The sequence below is a fragment of the Sinocyclocheilus grahami genome, unplaced genomic scaffold, assembly GCF_001515645.1.
Source record: "Sinocyclocheilus grahami isolate Dianchi unplaced genomic scaffold, SAMN03320097.WGS_v1.1 scaffold846.1, whole genome shotgun sequence".
In the NCBI taxonomy this organism is placed as follows: domain Eukaryota; kingdom Metazoa; phylum Chordata; class Actinopteri; order Cypriniformes; family Cyprinidae; genus Sinocyclocheilus; species Sinocyclocheilus grahami.
Genome location: NW_015506025.1, coordinates 413,808 through 430,611, shown reverse-complemented (window position 1 = coordinate 430,611; position 16,804 = coordinate 413,808). Strand labels below are relative to the sequence as shown.

General features: G+C 38.8%; 1 protein-coding gene across 1 annotated transcript in view; it reads right to left on the bottom strand.

Moving 5' to 3' along the window:
• LOC107562885 (SET domain-containing protein 5-like) overlaps positions 1-15,731 on the bottom strand; it is a gene marked incomplete at its 5' end in the record, with an annotated part of 40,399 nt that extends 24,668 nt beyond the window's left edge. Inside the window, 3 exons of the mRNA XM_016247630.1 lie at positions 457-722; positions 9,037-9,139; positions 15,718-15,731. Of these exons, the coding sequence (XP_016103116.1) occupies positions 457-722; positions 9,037-9,139; positions 15,718-15,731 (383 nt within the window). The remainder of the gene's footprint in view (positions 1-456; positions 723-9,036; positions 9,140-15,717) is intronic.
• Between the last annotated feature and the right edge of the window lie 1,073 nt (positions 15,732-16,804).

Genomic DNA, 16,804 nt, shown 5'->3' with positions numbered 1-16,804 from the left:
GTTTTCATATACAGAGAGCTGATTTAAGGCCTAGGCATTTGAGGCTGGACATAAACTTTTGCCTCAACAAGAAGTTCAAAATGAAACCATGGACCTCTGCAAAAATTTTAAATTGGCTCTCTACTTAAGTGACTTAAGTTTGATGGCCATTTATTTGTTTGTAAGATCAAAAATAAAAGCTTCACCAACCAATAAGGTATTAGCTTAGGGGAACATGTTGACATTTCCCGTAATCATCGGTTATATTTCAGTGATGGACTGTATTTGGCATTAAATCAAGTGAAATCAGTATTTTCTGAAGGGTTAAAGCATGTGTATTTTACTTTCTTTGGGTGTGTGAACTGTTCTCAGACAGTGACGAAACTGTCATTTTCAGTGTGAAAATCTGCTTGTGATTTAGATACCACTAAAGCGCAGTACAATCTGAAATTAAATATTCAGATACAAATCACCCACCTGCATCTCTCACACTTAATGAGGAAGCCATCTTCCGTTAGACGGCACGGACACCAAGAAGGTTGAATTGCGCCTTCCACCACCTCCTCCTCCTCCTCCTCCTCCTCCGAAGAGCTCTCACTGTCAGCAGAGTTGTCTGGATCATTGGTGGGGAAATAGGGTCGCGATCGTCCCAGTGTGCCATTGCGTTCCGTATGGGAGAAAACGGTCTGGGAGAGTGGGGAGGCAGGAGGGGTGGGAGGGGGTGGAGCTCCATAGTTATGATCCTGACAACACACAATGGAAGACTGTTGCATCTTCAAACAACGGTGTTCAGGCACAACAAAAGGGAAAAAGAAAGAGAGAGGAGGAAGAGAATGAAAGGTGGGGAGCAGGGAAAAGGGGTAGGAAGAAAGAAGAGGTGGGAATGAAAAACAAAAAAAAATGTGGCATTCAAAAATAAACAATATTTAATATAGCTAAGAATGTTTTGGCTAAAGTATCTTAATTAAACTACAACCATAAAACTAAATAAACTTAATTTAAGTAAACGTTATTTAAAAAAAATGAGGAACCGTACTGCTTAAGACAAATTGCTTGTAATGTTTCTTATTTGAAAGTTGCCTTGGATAATAACATTTGCTAAATGATTAAATGCAAATGTAACTTATGTCCAGGTTGATTTGCAGTACTGTTCAAGTCAGGTTTTTGACTTTGTGGCTTTGGGTGTTACAAAAAAACTCAATTTAGTTAATGGTAAATTCACTTCAGTTTTAGACTGTGCGCCAAGGCTAGTGGAACTGCAATTATAAATGTATCATAATGCACAAGGTTATTTAATATGATTCAGCACCATGCATGTAGGAGCCAAGTCTAATACTTTAAGCTACTGAGTTGCCTGATAATTAGGTTGGCGCGCTTACTTTTTTTGAGGTTCCGTTGTTTTCTTCCTTATTACATGTCTCCATAAGGAACAAGAAGACCATTCTTCTGTTGCATCAACATACACAGTTTATTGGTTCCACAAAACACCAACGTGAATAATGTCCAATTCAATATCCAACACATACACCAAAACAAAGTTAACAATGTCCAGCAGTTTCGCTCTTGTCGTGTGTTGCACCTGTTGCATGGCCCTGCACTACACTACATGTGGTCAAAAACCTTTTGCCCTTCCAGGTCAAACGCCTACCTACAGCAGTAGGAGGGTTACCTATATACTAAAATCTTGTAACGGTCACAGTGCCACTCAGTGGTCAAAATGAGAGTAACATCACCACCTTAAACACATTTTGGCTCCTACACCCCGACCCCTAATTGTTAATGGTGGACAAACATAATTCAAATACAATAAAAAGGAGGAGCCAAAACCTCCACAAAAACAAAAACGGTCTTATTTAAACTTCATGTAATAGACAAAGTTTGGTTATTGGTCTTTTAATGATGCTGGTTTTGGTCTGCAACCTCACGGAACGTACCAGAACACACTTATCTGAAAAAAACTCTAGGTCGTTGCCAAGAGCCCAGTAACCACGAGGAGCTGAAGAGTCCATAATTACTGTCTCCAGCAACCAAACTCCTTTTCTTCTGATTCCATTTTTGCTTCCCGTACCCATCTTTTCCAGAACAGATCTGAAAGATATTGCACCTGTCTCCATCACCTTCTCATACACTGGTCATGAGGTTCAAACACACCAGGTGGCAAAGCTTTCAAGAGAAGATGATGATTAGGCGTGAGAGGCTCCAGGTCATTAGGATCGTAAGACAGCTTGGTATTTTGTTGATCATTCAAAATGGATTCCACTTCACAGAGAACTGTGAAGTCCATCAGCATCTAACCTTTGTTGACTTACAACAGAGCTGAGAACCCTTTTTACAGAGTGTATCATTCCTTCCATGGTGAACCAGCTGGTGGATTAAAACTTCAACAAATTCCAACCTGTGACAACACTCCTTGAATTGTCATGTTTCAACGTAGCAAGAGCCTCCTTCAGTTCTCTTTGTGCCCCAATAAAGTTCGTACCATTATCAGATCTTAGATTTGCCCCCTGTCTTACGGCTAAAATGCCGTAACACATGAACTTGCTACCTCAAGATGGATAGCCCTGCTTGCCATACAGGTGAATGCTACTCCATCTTTTACAGGTTACTCTTCCCCTCTTTACTTCCATTGGTCCAAATTAATCTAATCCACAGTGTTGGTAAATAGTGGTAAATCAGGAAGGATCCTCTTCTTTGGAAGATTTGCCACCTCTTGTTCAGTTGCTCTTCAATTATGATGTCTATAAATGCCACACCCCGAAATGATCTTCCTGACAGCCGAGTGGGAGTTAGTAATCCAAAATTTCCTCCTAGCTGTGGACAAAGAATGACTTCGTCCACCATAACCCAGATTTTCAGAAATGTCCTCACTGAATTTCCTTTGCTGACGATAGCGAACGATGGCTTTCTCTGCTCCCAATAGACTGTATGCCATTATCCTTTGGATTCTTTGGTTCTTTGGATGACCAGCATTTGTATCCTTCTGCTTCTTTCCCAAGCAAATTCTTTCGAACAAGATCATTTTCTACTTTAGAAACCAGGTGACATATTTTGAGCCTCCTCCAATTGCTTACTCCACCTAAGTAAGCAATTAGCTGGTCAGTAGGATTAATCACTTCATTCGCACTAATGAGGTTTACTGTGATTTCTTGTTTGATCCCGGTTTCATCAGAGTCTATTGAGATCTTTAGTGTGCCTATAGGCCAATGCTCCTCCTGCAACCACAAGGCGGCTGGACCTTCAAGCCACCAAATGTTCTTCAGAAAGTCTCTGACCTTTCCTCTTGATGAGTCTTCAGCTGGATTGTCCTTAGAACTGACATATCTCCATTGTGAGGGTTCAACTCTTTCTCTAATGGTTGTGATCCTGTTGGTCGCAAATGTACGGAAATGCTTGTCTTCATTGTTGATGTACTTCAATATTGAAGTACTGCCAGTCCAGAACACTGAAACATCTATCTGGATTTTCAATTCTTCTTTTAACATTGCGTCCACCTTGGTAGCAAGCACAGCTGCCATAAACTCCAAACGGGGAATGGTTACAGCCTTCAGTGGTGTCACTCTGGCTTTACCAAAAAGAAAGGCAATGTGAATGTAGTTCTCATGATTAGACATTCTGATATATGTCACTGTGCCGTATCCATTTTCACTGGCATGCTGCAAAATGGTGTAGTTGAGTGTGCCTAAGTTCTTCAAAATCTCCTGGCTTAATGCATCTGTCCACAGTGAATGCAGCTAACAACTCCAGATCTTCCAACCATCTTTTACACTAGCTTAAAATGTCCTGTGGTATGGCACCATCCTGTCCACAACCTCTCCTGCAAAGTTCCTGTTGTATCATCTAGGCAGACAACATGACTAGCGATAGGAACCCCAGAGGATCGTACAGCTGGTGATTGAAAGCATGCCAAGTCTGTTAAGAGACTGATGTTTTACCTCCAACTTGAATTGGAATGAGTCCATTTCCACACACCATTGTAGGCCCAATGCTCTTTCAATTGGAAGTTCATCTCTATCTAAATTTCAACTTTCAACTTTGGCCCTTTGCCCCACTGAGACCCTTTCTGACACAGAGCAAAAAGAGCCTTCATCATCTTTATAGCTTCCTCTTTCCGTAGTTGAACTCAACAAGCAGTCATCCACGTAGAAATTCTGCTTGAGGGATTGAATCACATGAGATGGAAAATCAAATTGATTGTCATCTGAAGTTTTCCTTAGTGCATAACTTGCATAGCTTGGAGAGGAAACCGCACCAAATAGATGTACAGTCATCCTATACTCCACAAGTCTTTCAGAGATGTTTCCATCTGGCCACCAAAGCAAACAAAGCAAATTTCTGTCTTCTTTAGCAACCTTCACTTGATGGAACATAGACTGAATGTCACCTATAAAAGCTATGGGTTACTGTCTGAAACGAGTGAGAACTTCAAGAAATAAGCTGGTAAGATTAGGACCTTGCAGAAGTTTGTTGTTCAACGGTGTTCCCTGAAACGTTGCTCCACAATCAAACACTACACAAATAGACAATTTTCTTTGATGGTGGACACCATGATGAGTGATGTACCATACTTTCCCAATTTCACAGTGCAGCTGTTCTTGAGGTGGTACTTCTGCATATCCCTTGCTAATGACATTCATGTATCCTGCACATTCCTGGTGAAAACCATGGTTGTTGAGAAACTTTTTCTTCAAACCAAGGATCTGTTGCTTTGCCAGATTGTTGTTAGGCAGATGGACTTCTTTAGTCTTAAAATGTAACTTCAAACAATGCTTTCCATCTTGACGTACCTCTGACTGCTCCATGATTTCCATAAACCTGATGTCCTCCCTCGACATTTCTATCGTCACAGTTCTTTCATTAAAGTCATGATTGTATGGATTGATTAACATTTATTTATTGATTAACATATGGCTGCCGTCGCATCATCCAGGTGGATACTGCACACTGGTGGTGGTTGAGGAGATTCCCCCTTCTATGTAAAGCGCTTTGAGTGCCCAGAAAAGTGCTATATAAATGTAAGGAATTATTCATTATTATTATTTCCTCCAATCTGCACACCGCAATCCTATTCACTGTAGCAGTTGGAGGCTCCATATCTAGTGCACCACTGTTTCCATTCAGTGGACCATTGACAACCCATCCCAACACTGTCCTAACAGCATATGAGCTAGTCCCATAGCCGTTTACTATCTCCCAAGGTTCCAACATCTTTGGAGCACTGGTACCAATCAGCAAGTAGACATTTGCTTTTATGTTTGGGATGTGCACCTTTGATAGGTATGGAAACTTCAGATTATATCAAGTTGTCAGTACCTACTGGCATTTTCTGCTGTGTGAGAACCTCAGAGAGATGAAAAGTTAATGCCATCCAGACTAGATACTTCCAACCCAGTCAAGAGTAAGCTGGAACTATGGCTTGTTGCCCCATTTTACTGAGCAGAAATGTGACCCGTTTACCTGAAATATTCAGCTTCTGTATAAGCTGTTCTGAACAGAATGTAGCTGAACTACCTGGATCCAAGAATGCATATGTTTGTGATCTTGTTTCCTTTAATGGATTTAAATTGTACTAGGAGAATGGACAATGCACATAGGTCCTTACGGGCCCCTGTATGCCCACATGTTTTTGCAAGAAACTAACTTGTTATCCAATGATTACTGTTTCACAGCTGCTGATTGCCCTTTGATGTGAAGCACCGTAGGGTGAGTTTGATGACAAACTTTGCAGGTTAAATGCCCTTTACATGGTCTCCTCATGTGCCCAGTACACAAGCATGCAAAGCAAACTCCATTTTCCCTGAGAAAACATATCTTTTCTTTATGCTTTTGTTTTTATTTAAACTGATCACACTCCTCCAATGAGTGATTATTAGAACGGCATAGGCAAACAACCATGTCAGCCTTCCCCGAGTCTGATTTTGAACTCCCAATTACTGAACGTGAGTCTATGTTTGGTACCGTAGAAGCAAAAGTATTTCCCTTCATTCTTTCCTTAGGCTGTGACTTAAATCTGGTCAGTGTCTTTGTTCAAGTGACACCAAACAATGACTCCTGAATATCACCAAACAGAGGGTCAGAAAGAATCCGGACATGACGTTCAATGAATGTGACCAGATCAATAAAACAAGCTTGGCGGTTACATGTTTCCATTATGTCATAAGCGGTTATTCTCCACTGAGCCCTCAGCTTGAATGGCAATTTTGAAACAACACTTCGCATGGTTGCAGGCATATCCAGTTCTTGCATGTACTGGAGCTCCTCCATTACATTGCAACACCCACACAAACATAAAGCACTGCAGTGATTTCACATCGTCAGATTTCACCGGTCTCCAAGGCAGAGCTTTTTCAATTTAAGCAGTAGCAATTTTATATTCATTTCCAAAATGTTCCTGTAAAATACTCTTTGCTACTGTGTAACCACGCCATATGTTGACACCTACAAAACAACTCTCGTAAATTGTTCTAAATAGTACAAACAATCTGCCTTACTGGCATTTCCTTCCACACCGTGCTCGAAGGCTTTTATAAAGGTTCTGTATTGAAGAGAATCCCTGTCAAATATGGGAATATCTCATGGTGGCAATGACATTGAATGCTGCTGTTGAACCAAGGCAGTTGTGATCTCATTTTGCCTATGCATGATGGTAAGTATATCATTAGATGGATTCTGACCAGTTGCATCATAGTATATAGATTGCTTGTCCTTTAATTGAGAAGTTGTATGCTGTGATGTTCCATGTACAACTGTTGCTTGCCATTGTTTATTAAATCCATACTGCTGGCTTGTAGCAGTGTTAATCCAACTCTCACTTGTTTTAGGTCGCACATCAACTATTTGGCCAGATGGTAGTAAACAGACACTTTGTTGAACTGCTTTCCCTGCTCCAGATTTGTATTCCTGTGCCATAGGGTTTAACCCATGGCTAGATTAACTTTTCTTTGCTTCCTTTTCTTAATGGGAATTCATGACACTTGCAGATCCTTGAGAAGCTCTTTTTTGTTCAAAAACCCCTAACACTGCCAGCTTAGCAGTGGATGCAGCTAGTTCAGCCTCCAAATCAGGCTTTTCCCTTTTCTTCTCCTTTTTAACTGCTGCTCCTGCTTCTTGAGGGCATGCCTGTTCTTTAAAGCTACAACACAAGCAACAAGTGCAGCTCTATTTACCTCTGCTTTCATCCTTGCAGAGGATGAGGTGCTGTAGCTACTACTGCTCTTGCTGCTTTTTTTCAACGTTTACTACTATCAACATTAGACACTATCATTTGGATTAATGCCATCATCATTAACATCACATTCTCTTACAAACACATTACCTTCATTACACAAAACCCATTGGTTTGCATTAACAATGCACTCATCATTAATCATCATTTTGCTTTAAACCACGTTTCATGTTCTTCCCTTTCATCAGGTGGCAGTAAACCCAATACAGATTCATGCATGCTTTTTGCATTATCACATATCTCAATGAGCTCTTCAAGTGCACTCTGTACCTGTAATTTGTTACCCTTCTGAATAAAACCTTGCAAGGCTTTTCTTATATTATTTGCCTTATTCAGCTTGGCTTTTCTGACAGCTTGCAACTTATCTAATTTATCAGATAATGCTTTAAATGAAAGCTTTACCACGCGTTTTTCAGTTTGTACTTCCACATTGCTAACCACACTGTTTGATTTACTAGCAGCTGACACACCAGACCCCACAGTTTTATCCGACGTTGCGTTGCGAATCTCCATAAGGTATAGCCTACTTTTAATAGTTCATTGCAACAGACAGTCAATAACCAAAGTCTATTATCTGCCCGCATCGCGAACAGACATTTTAATGCATTTTTATTGTGCACACAACTTAAAAGCCATTAAACAGAGTAGCGCTTCACATACCTCAGCCTCAGTGTGTTGGGCGCCATTAGATGATCCTCAGCTGGCTTTAGAAGTCATAAATCCAGCATCGGGACGTCCTTTACAGTAATAAATAACTGCAGAAGTACTCCCCAACACAGACGAAATCCATCGACTCCCATTAACATCGCGTCCTCTTTGTTTTGTATCCAAACGTGTCAAAGTTTCCAAACAAAGTTCAACAAGCAAAGTTCAACAAGCCAAGTTCAACAAGCCAAGGTTTTTGACACGCTTACTTTGTTTGATGTAATGTTGTTTTCTTCCTTATTGCATGTCTCCATAATGAACGAGATGATCGTTCTTCTGTTGCATCAACATACACAGTTTATTGGTTCCACAAAACACCAAATTGAATAATGTCAAGTTCAATATCCAATATATACACCAAAGCAAAGTTTACAACGTCCAGCAGTTTCGCGCTTGTCGCATGTTGCGTGTCCCTGCGCTACGTTGCTATGCTTTGCGATATGGTCAAAAACCTTTTGCCTTTCTGGGTCAAATACCTACCTACAGCAGTAGGAGGGCTAACTATATACTAAAATCTTGTATCGTTCAGAGCACAACTCAGTGGTCAAAATGAGAATAACATATCACCTTATTAAAACACATTTCGGCTCCTACATGCATTAATGAGGTGCTATTGGGTTACACATTGGCTAAAATGACAATATCACTTAATGGACCCTTTTCACAGACTGTGATATTGCATTTTAATGGTCATCAGCATCACAAATCCTGCAGTTTTTTATATTTTGTTTTAAATTGTAAGTACATTCATAACACTTTGTATTGTATTACCTTTGCATCAAATTACAAAAAACTAGTTACCACTACTGTGAGGTTGTTTCTAATACAGCGTCTATGGGAGTGAAGGTAAATTTGACACCGTTTTCTCTTCTGACTGCCGTTATCAGTCTCTCTTTCCATTTTTTTTTCTTTTTGAAAGTCATGAAAACATTATTGTAGAGTTTTTCCTTTTTCAATTTGAGCAAAAGGGAATGCTGAAAAAAAATTTAAAAAAAATTTTGTAGTCTCCCATTCACCGCTATGGAAATTTACCCAACAATGACGACTTCCGCTGCTGAGAAACTCGTAAATGTGAAAAAGGTCCATCCTTAATTTGTAAAAATTTTAAACGAGAATAAAAATCAACTTACAGCATAGGGAAGGCCCCCATATCCATGACTCTGTGCATTCCCACAGCTGCGACTTGAGTAGTTTTTCTCATTTACTGCTGGGCTCGCTTCAACTGACTCAGGACTGAGAGAAAGAAAGATTTTTGAGAAGCTGGCAAATAAAATGCTAGTTATATAGGTAAATGTGGTTTTGTAAACTCCAGATGACTGCCAGAGACAGTGCTTAACACTAGTGGATCATCACAGCGCCAGTCAGATAAGATAGACTGAGTGGATAAATCAACAAAATCACGTCACAAAATAAGCTCTGAGGTTTCAGAGTGACAAAGCACTATGGCGATCATCTGTAATTAACAGAACCCACAACTGTTGTTTCATTCCTCCTGCCCACCAGAAATAGTGCTAAGAACTAGTGGATGGCCCATAACAAGAAAGTCATAAGGAATGCCTCTCACTTGAAAAGTAATTAAGGTCAAACATATTGATCTGCAGAACTCACAAATAGAAAACCTAAAATGATGCAATAAGCATAGTCCATTAAGGAAACTCCTTGCAAAGGTAATCCAAGATGAAGAGGCAGCTCTAGTGGAATAACAAGTGATTCCACTAGGTATGAGCCACTGGGCCTTTCTATAGACTTGAGTGGTAACCTTCACAATCCAAATGGCCTCTGCTTTGACACGGGAGGACCCTTAAAAACATTAGTGTTACAAACAAACAACTGATCTGTTTGAGACTGGTGGCAGCCAGAGAACAGATCCCAACCTGAAGCATAGCGTAATCATGTGGAGGTTGCCCTAGGGGTAGTAATGGAGTGAACAACAGCAGGTTCACAATCCACTAGAATAGGTGCTCTCATCCCTGTTCCTGGAGCCCCACCAAACAAAGCACATGTTTTCCTAAAAAAATTGACCTAGATCAACAGGTGGGGCCTCCAGGGTTGAGAACCACTGTACTAGAAAAAGGTTGGACCCAATGCCACACTCAAGTTGTTGGAGAAAACCCAAACACAGCCATCCATTTAAAAGAAGATGAAATTTACAAATGAAGCTGCCCCATATTACTGCCTAAAAGTTTTAAGAGTAGAGGTAATATGGATCAGCAGGCCATCAAGGTGCCACAGAGTACTCTGCTTGTGCAGGAAGATACTGTGTAATATAAAAGTGGGATATGGGGTAACGGAGTAGGACGTTTAGTCATTTAAGAGAAAGCAAATCCTGCCTCACCTGGCTAGACTCCTTTTGTCATTGCAAACCATGAGCAACACTGAGTGGTCACTTCGGATGCGAAGTTCCACATCTGCCTCAGTGGACCTCTGCACTATATCTGAGTGAAGCCTCAATTCTCCTGTTTAAAACAAATTTCTGGAAAGAGAATCTGCTACCTGATTGTCTGACACTGGTTGTCAGAATTTCCAACCATTTCCACTATCAATTCACAAATTCAACCCTGCTCCTGGAGAGCTACCATGTTTTGCCACAATCACACTAGAATGAGCATGCAAACTCGCAGATTCAAAGTTTGCATTCTTTTAATTCAGCTAAGAGAGCAGAATTCTTCTATTGGTCATATGTCGTCGTGTGATATGAATTCGCAAACGAGAGTTCATCAAACCCAAACATGGAGGCAGTTAAATTTGCATGATCTCATGATCTTGAGAAGCATAGCGAATGCTGCATTCGCATGCATATGAAAGTCAATGGAATGAAAAGTGTAGTGTGACCTTTTAACTCCAACTCTGATCAAACACACCTGAACCAGGTCATCAAGGCCATGCAGTATCCCTATAACCTGTAGAAGTAGCCTATTCCGTGCTGCAAACACTAAACCAGAATTGGATCTGTAAAATGCTGGTTTCCCAAGCAATGTAACAGGTTGACAGACATTGTAAGAGAATTCAGAGGTATCCCAAAAAATATGCTTCGTCTCATTTACAAATAGACCCAGCTTTTGAACATGTTCCAGAAACAGCCTGGTGTTTCAGATAGCTTGCTGTCTGTAAAGGCACATTTAACATCTCACACTGATTTCTTTTGGTTCTTTTTGCCTTGATATTTTACAAAGCAACAAATCAAAACATCATCTGTTAAGTAAAAAGTACAAACAAATGATTCCCTTTAAGTGACTCCAAATTAAGATTACTGTCTTCTGCAGATAAGGTGGAGCATCACAAAACAACCATGGTGCACATGCACTACAGAAATAAAACTCAGACTAATGGACAAGCTGCATCAAAATGGTTAACACCAGTTATGGCTGACCGTTAAATCAAATTATTTTTATATATAAAACAATTATGAAAACTAGAGCCCAACCGATATGGGTTTTTTGGGGCTGATACTGATACCGATATTAGGGAGTAAAAAAAGGCTGATACCGATATATCAGCCGATATTCTTTGTGTATATTATAGTACAATACCAGTCAAATGTTTGGACACTTTCCCATTCGTGTATCCAAACATTTGACTGGTACAATATATAGAATACAGTATATACATAAACAGAATATATATACATAAACACATTTTTTGCAATGATCACTCAAATGCGGTGATCAAACACTTATAATGGTGACGGAGATATGCAAGGGCATTTAACAATAAACTTTACTATCCAAAATGAGACTGACATTAGTGCACTGAACAGTAAAGTTGAAGTTTATTCAACTTTAATTCAATTAAATTCAACTTTATTCCGTTGAAGTTTATTTCACTTCGGAACATTCATTCACGGATTTGCGCTACCGTCTTCACACACAGACGAAACTTACTAGAGAAGTGTGAAATAATATAATATAGGGAGGCGCGATGCACAAAGTAATAGGGGGTTACTTGTAACACACATGGTTTGAATATTTATTTTACCACAGTAAAATTTAAATTCTGGCTTAAGTACATTTTTTATCTCAGTTTTTATTATTCATTTAAAATTTGACAAATCTGCTATTATTTTAATCTCCAATCTGTTATTTATCAGTTCAGATCGTTTTTTAATGCTTTGATTACTAGCAGAAGACACTAACCAGTTTTAAATTCCAGTTGCGCAGATGGGGCACGTTGTAACACTGCGTTACAATGTGCTATTCTATGACATTAGCGATGTAATTTACACTATTTACTTTAATTAATTTTAATTAGAAACAACGAGAAACAGGTGAATAAAGACCGACAGTCAATGTTTAATGTTTAGAAATTATTATTTCAAGACATGTAAAGCATTTTTGCTCGTTTATTATGTGGGCCGTCCCAAGCCTGGTTGCAATGTGTTCATTGTCAAACTCCAAAATCAGATTATTTTTCATTCTTAAAAAACAGCATTATTTTATTTGGAAAAAAAAAAATTATATATATATATATTTACTAACAACATACTTTAGTTTGTCTTGTATATTTTTTTCATTCGATCAGATAAGATTATGAAACAAAGCAACATATTTGTATTAGACAAGTGTAAAATTACAGTGGATAAAAAATATATATATTCTGAACCCCATGTGGACAAACTGAGAAAGTCAAAAAGTGTTACTTGTGTCCCGCTCTCCCCTACCTCTGTAAATAAATACAATAATGCCCTTTGAATGTAACGTGTACATTCCCTTTGAACTGGAATCATGGCAGAATTTCACATGAAGTCCAATTCGCAGGGCACTTACGGTCGAATAAGACAATGCATGAATGTTCCCTGAACAAGAGACCTTTGAAGGGAAAGTGTTGACTGGTGTCACTATCTCACGAACGCGCCGGCGGATCTCCACCAAATTCGGGGGATCCCTTCAGCTCAAGGAACCCTCTCGAACGCCACCCTCCGCGCGTCGGTAGCCCCCCGGGATCGCTAGATCGGTCGGTGCCAGACCGCGAATTTAACCACCCATAACTCCCGAAGCCCGGGGGCTATCCACGCGGGGGTGGTCTCATTCGAAAGAGGGCCTCTAGACGTACACTCGATTAGCATTCGAGAGGGTTCCTCGAGCTGAAGGGATCCCCCGAATTTGGTGCGGATTCGCCACACCGTTATGGAGATATGGCAGTTCAAAGTTTCAATGGTTTTCCATAGACTTGAGATTTAAAGCGTTTAATCCAGGTCGCCAATAGCAAACAATGGAGCGCACTCTGCTGGACAAACTAAGTATTTTACACCATTACACCATTTCAAGCATTTTATCTGCATTATATGTTCTGTAAAAAAAAAAAGTTAATATCGGCGGCATATTCGCCGATACCGATATATCAGCGACAGGCTCATTTCGCCGATAATATCGGCAAAACGATATATCGGTCGGGCTCTAATAAAAACTACTAAAAACTTTGATATATAAAATGATTATAAATATATTATTGTGTGAAATGCTGTTTGGCAATGATGCTCTTATTTTGCCTTGTTTTAATCCTGGATAAATTCAAATGTATCAATATATTGGACTCAACATAAGTTTAATTCATATAGTGATGACTATGTAGTCATTTATTCTCAATTAAATTTCTGTATTCATAATTATGTTAGATAGACCTACCTGAAAAACTGAAATTTCATTTGTATCTTTTCAGTTGTATTTAGTTCTCCTGTTGCTTGTAATTTGGTTCTTTGTTTTTATTAGTGACTGTATGTCATTACTTCTCTTCAATAACTGCAGTTTTTTTTTTTACTTAGATTAGTCTAATAATTCATCTCATAACACTGTACTGTAGTTATATTCTGATCAAATGCAAATGATTGTCTTTTGTTTGAAATGTTATAAACAACAGCTACACTAATTAATCTCCATTTGCGTTTCTGTTTCTACATTCTAAGGATTCTCATCCTTAGGTGTTCATTGTTTCTGATTAAATTAATATGTGATGTTAACTAACCACATGACTTGTATCTTAACTGTAATGCAAAAACATTACATTTCTGTAAAGCTGCTTTGAAACTATACGTATTGTGAAAAGCGCTATAAAAAAGTGACTTGAAATGAATTGAATAATACTAGTTATTGCTGTCGCATCTGAATTGTTACCAAGAATGATATCTACAATTTTGGCATGATAAAACCCTTAATTCCTGTATAAAAAATAAATAAAAAATCATATCATGACATCTAACCATCGTGAAACAAAATGACTTGTGTGATATAAGACTTTCATGTTAAATAATAATAACAACTATGTGTCAATATTGACCAAAATATTTGCAAACAGCACCATCTCCAGCACCTCCAAAACATAGACACATAATAATCAACTTCAAAAAGCTGCAGTATGAAAAATCTCTAGAAGGCATGAAAGCAAAAAAGCCTGAGTGCTGAGCTACTGCAGCTTATAATTTTTGGCTTGTTGTCACAATGATGTTGTTGGCATTTTCTATCTGGCTGGTGCCACAATGATCCACTAGTGTTTAGCACTGCCTTTGGTGGTCAGGAGGAATGAAAAAGTACCTTGTTCAAAAGAAAAGAGGTGGTGGTTATGGAAACCATGTTCAAACTGATTGGATAATAATTATGTCCTCTTAGTCTTTCAACTCAGCCAATCACATTTTTTAGGATATTTTTACAACAAATGTGATCCAAGATAAATATAGTGTGGGGGAACATCAGCACATCATCAGAACATCATGAAAAAAAATTGTCTAAACATTGAACAAAGAGAAATCTATCTTGAGTGTTTGACTTGGCACCAAAGAATTTTTAGTATTGATTGATTGATTGGCTTGTGATTGGCCATTCAGCATGAGCAAGTGTTTCAGTACATTTTTTAATGAATCAGGTATTCCCAGCTATACAGGCTAACATGCAAGACAAAATTATTCAGTTTATTTTTCTCAGTCTAAACTAATGCATTTGCCTTCACAGAACTCCACAGTGAATTTCATATTTCTCTCTTAATGTAACAGTTACTCTTAACCATGGAAAAAAAAATGCACTAAATAAACAACCCTCACTACTCCTTTTCCACCGAAATGGTGCATGTTCTGTGCCAGACACCATTCTTGGCCAGTGCCCAGCCGGCTACTTACTCTGTGTTTCCACAGGCTTGACATAACAGGTTTTGTTGCAGTGTTATGTGACTATAGTCCAAAGTAGGCCTGGGCGATAAAACGGTATCGATGGTACACCTTCTTTGATAACGATAGAAAAAATGTTCGATATAGCACACGATATAGGCACGTGCTATAAATGACTTTGGATTAAGCAATGCATAAATACATGATGCTATTTTCTTAATTTAGACGTAATGCACGTTTTTAAGTTAGTTCCTTGCATTGACAATTTAAATGAGCTGCATTGTTTTGCTCATTGCGCCCTCTTGTGGCCTCGGGAGACAAGACAAAAGTTTCCTTAAAACCTATTTAATCTGCATATAAAACATTAGAAATTAGATATTTAATTTTTATTTTGTGTTTGTTAAAACAAAAAATATTTGTTGTTTGTCTCAATAAATTGGGTTAATTTAAAAGTACAGTGGTTAAATTAAAAAAAAAAATTCTATTGCTCTTTGTTTTAAAAAAAGGTTATAAAAAAAAGTCAATAATTATCGATACCGAACGATATGAAACATTATATCGTTGATACATTTTTTAGCTATATCGCCCAGCCCTAGTCCAAAGTATACTGAAACTAATTTTCTGCTATGGAAATGCATGCTTCATGTTGAGAATAAGCACCAACCAGGAACCCGCAAGCAGAACCATTTTGATGGAAAAAGGGCTCATAACAGAAACTTACTCTGATCCAGCAGGGGGGGGGGGGGGGGGGGGGGGGGGGGGGAGGGAGAGGGGAGGGAAGAGGAGAATCAAGGGCTCCTAATGGCAGCAGTGAAGCACTCCTCAGATGGGGCGCTGCTATGCCACGTCACGCACATCAGGAGACCTAAAACCATAGACCACAGAGAGGGAGAGAGGATTAAGAACATGTCATGTGTGTAAATGCAACCTTAAAACGTGCTAAATTGATAGCACACACAAAAAAAGTATCTCTGTTGCTAGATACAAACTTTTCAGCTGGCTTTTTAATACACCATTCATACTGGTTTGTACATGCAGGGTTGTATAGCACTCGAATGTATAACATGATTACTGTAAAATGTAGTCTCTGGTTGCTAAACTGTGGTACATGTCTTTACTCTGCTAACTGAAGAAAATCACCAAGAGAAGAAAGGGAAGAACAATATGGTGGGACTAAAAGTTACATTCATTCCATAAATTTTTTGAATATTAAGTCTAATGTGTAAGTTCAAGTGGGCCAGCTGAGATAATTCATTTCACCCTCAATTACTAAAACGCAGTGCTGTAGAAGTGAACATGGAATTACTTTATGCACGGACAAAACAAAAATGGTGAGACTGCAGACCTAACAACACCAATCTTTAAACCTTGCTAAACATCCGTCCTTTGCTCATCCTAAATTATACTGAGTTTAGACTCAGAGATCAACAAGTGTCCAGCAAGCTAAACATAGATTGATATTCCCCAGCAAATACACAATCTCTAATCATGTTAGTTAAACTGCATTTAGCTGCATGTTTTAAAGGATAGTTGTCAAATGTCATTTAAAAAAAAAGATTAAAAAAACAAAAAGTCAAGCCGAATGTGTTGTTCATGTTGAAACGCTTGTTGAAAAATATGCAACAATTGGCAAGGCTTAATGCAGCAGATTTCTCATCAGGCATATAATGCAGTTTATTTGTTGCTTACAAAATCATTTTAGTATTTATACTGAGTTACGACAACTTGGAATTGTACTGAAGGCCAACTGTTGGTGTTGAGCCGAACTTTAGCACACAGGAAGTCATTTTTTTAAGCAACAAGCCATT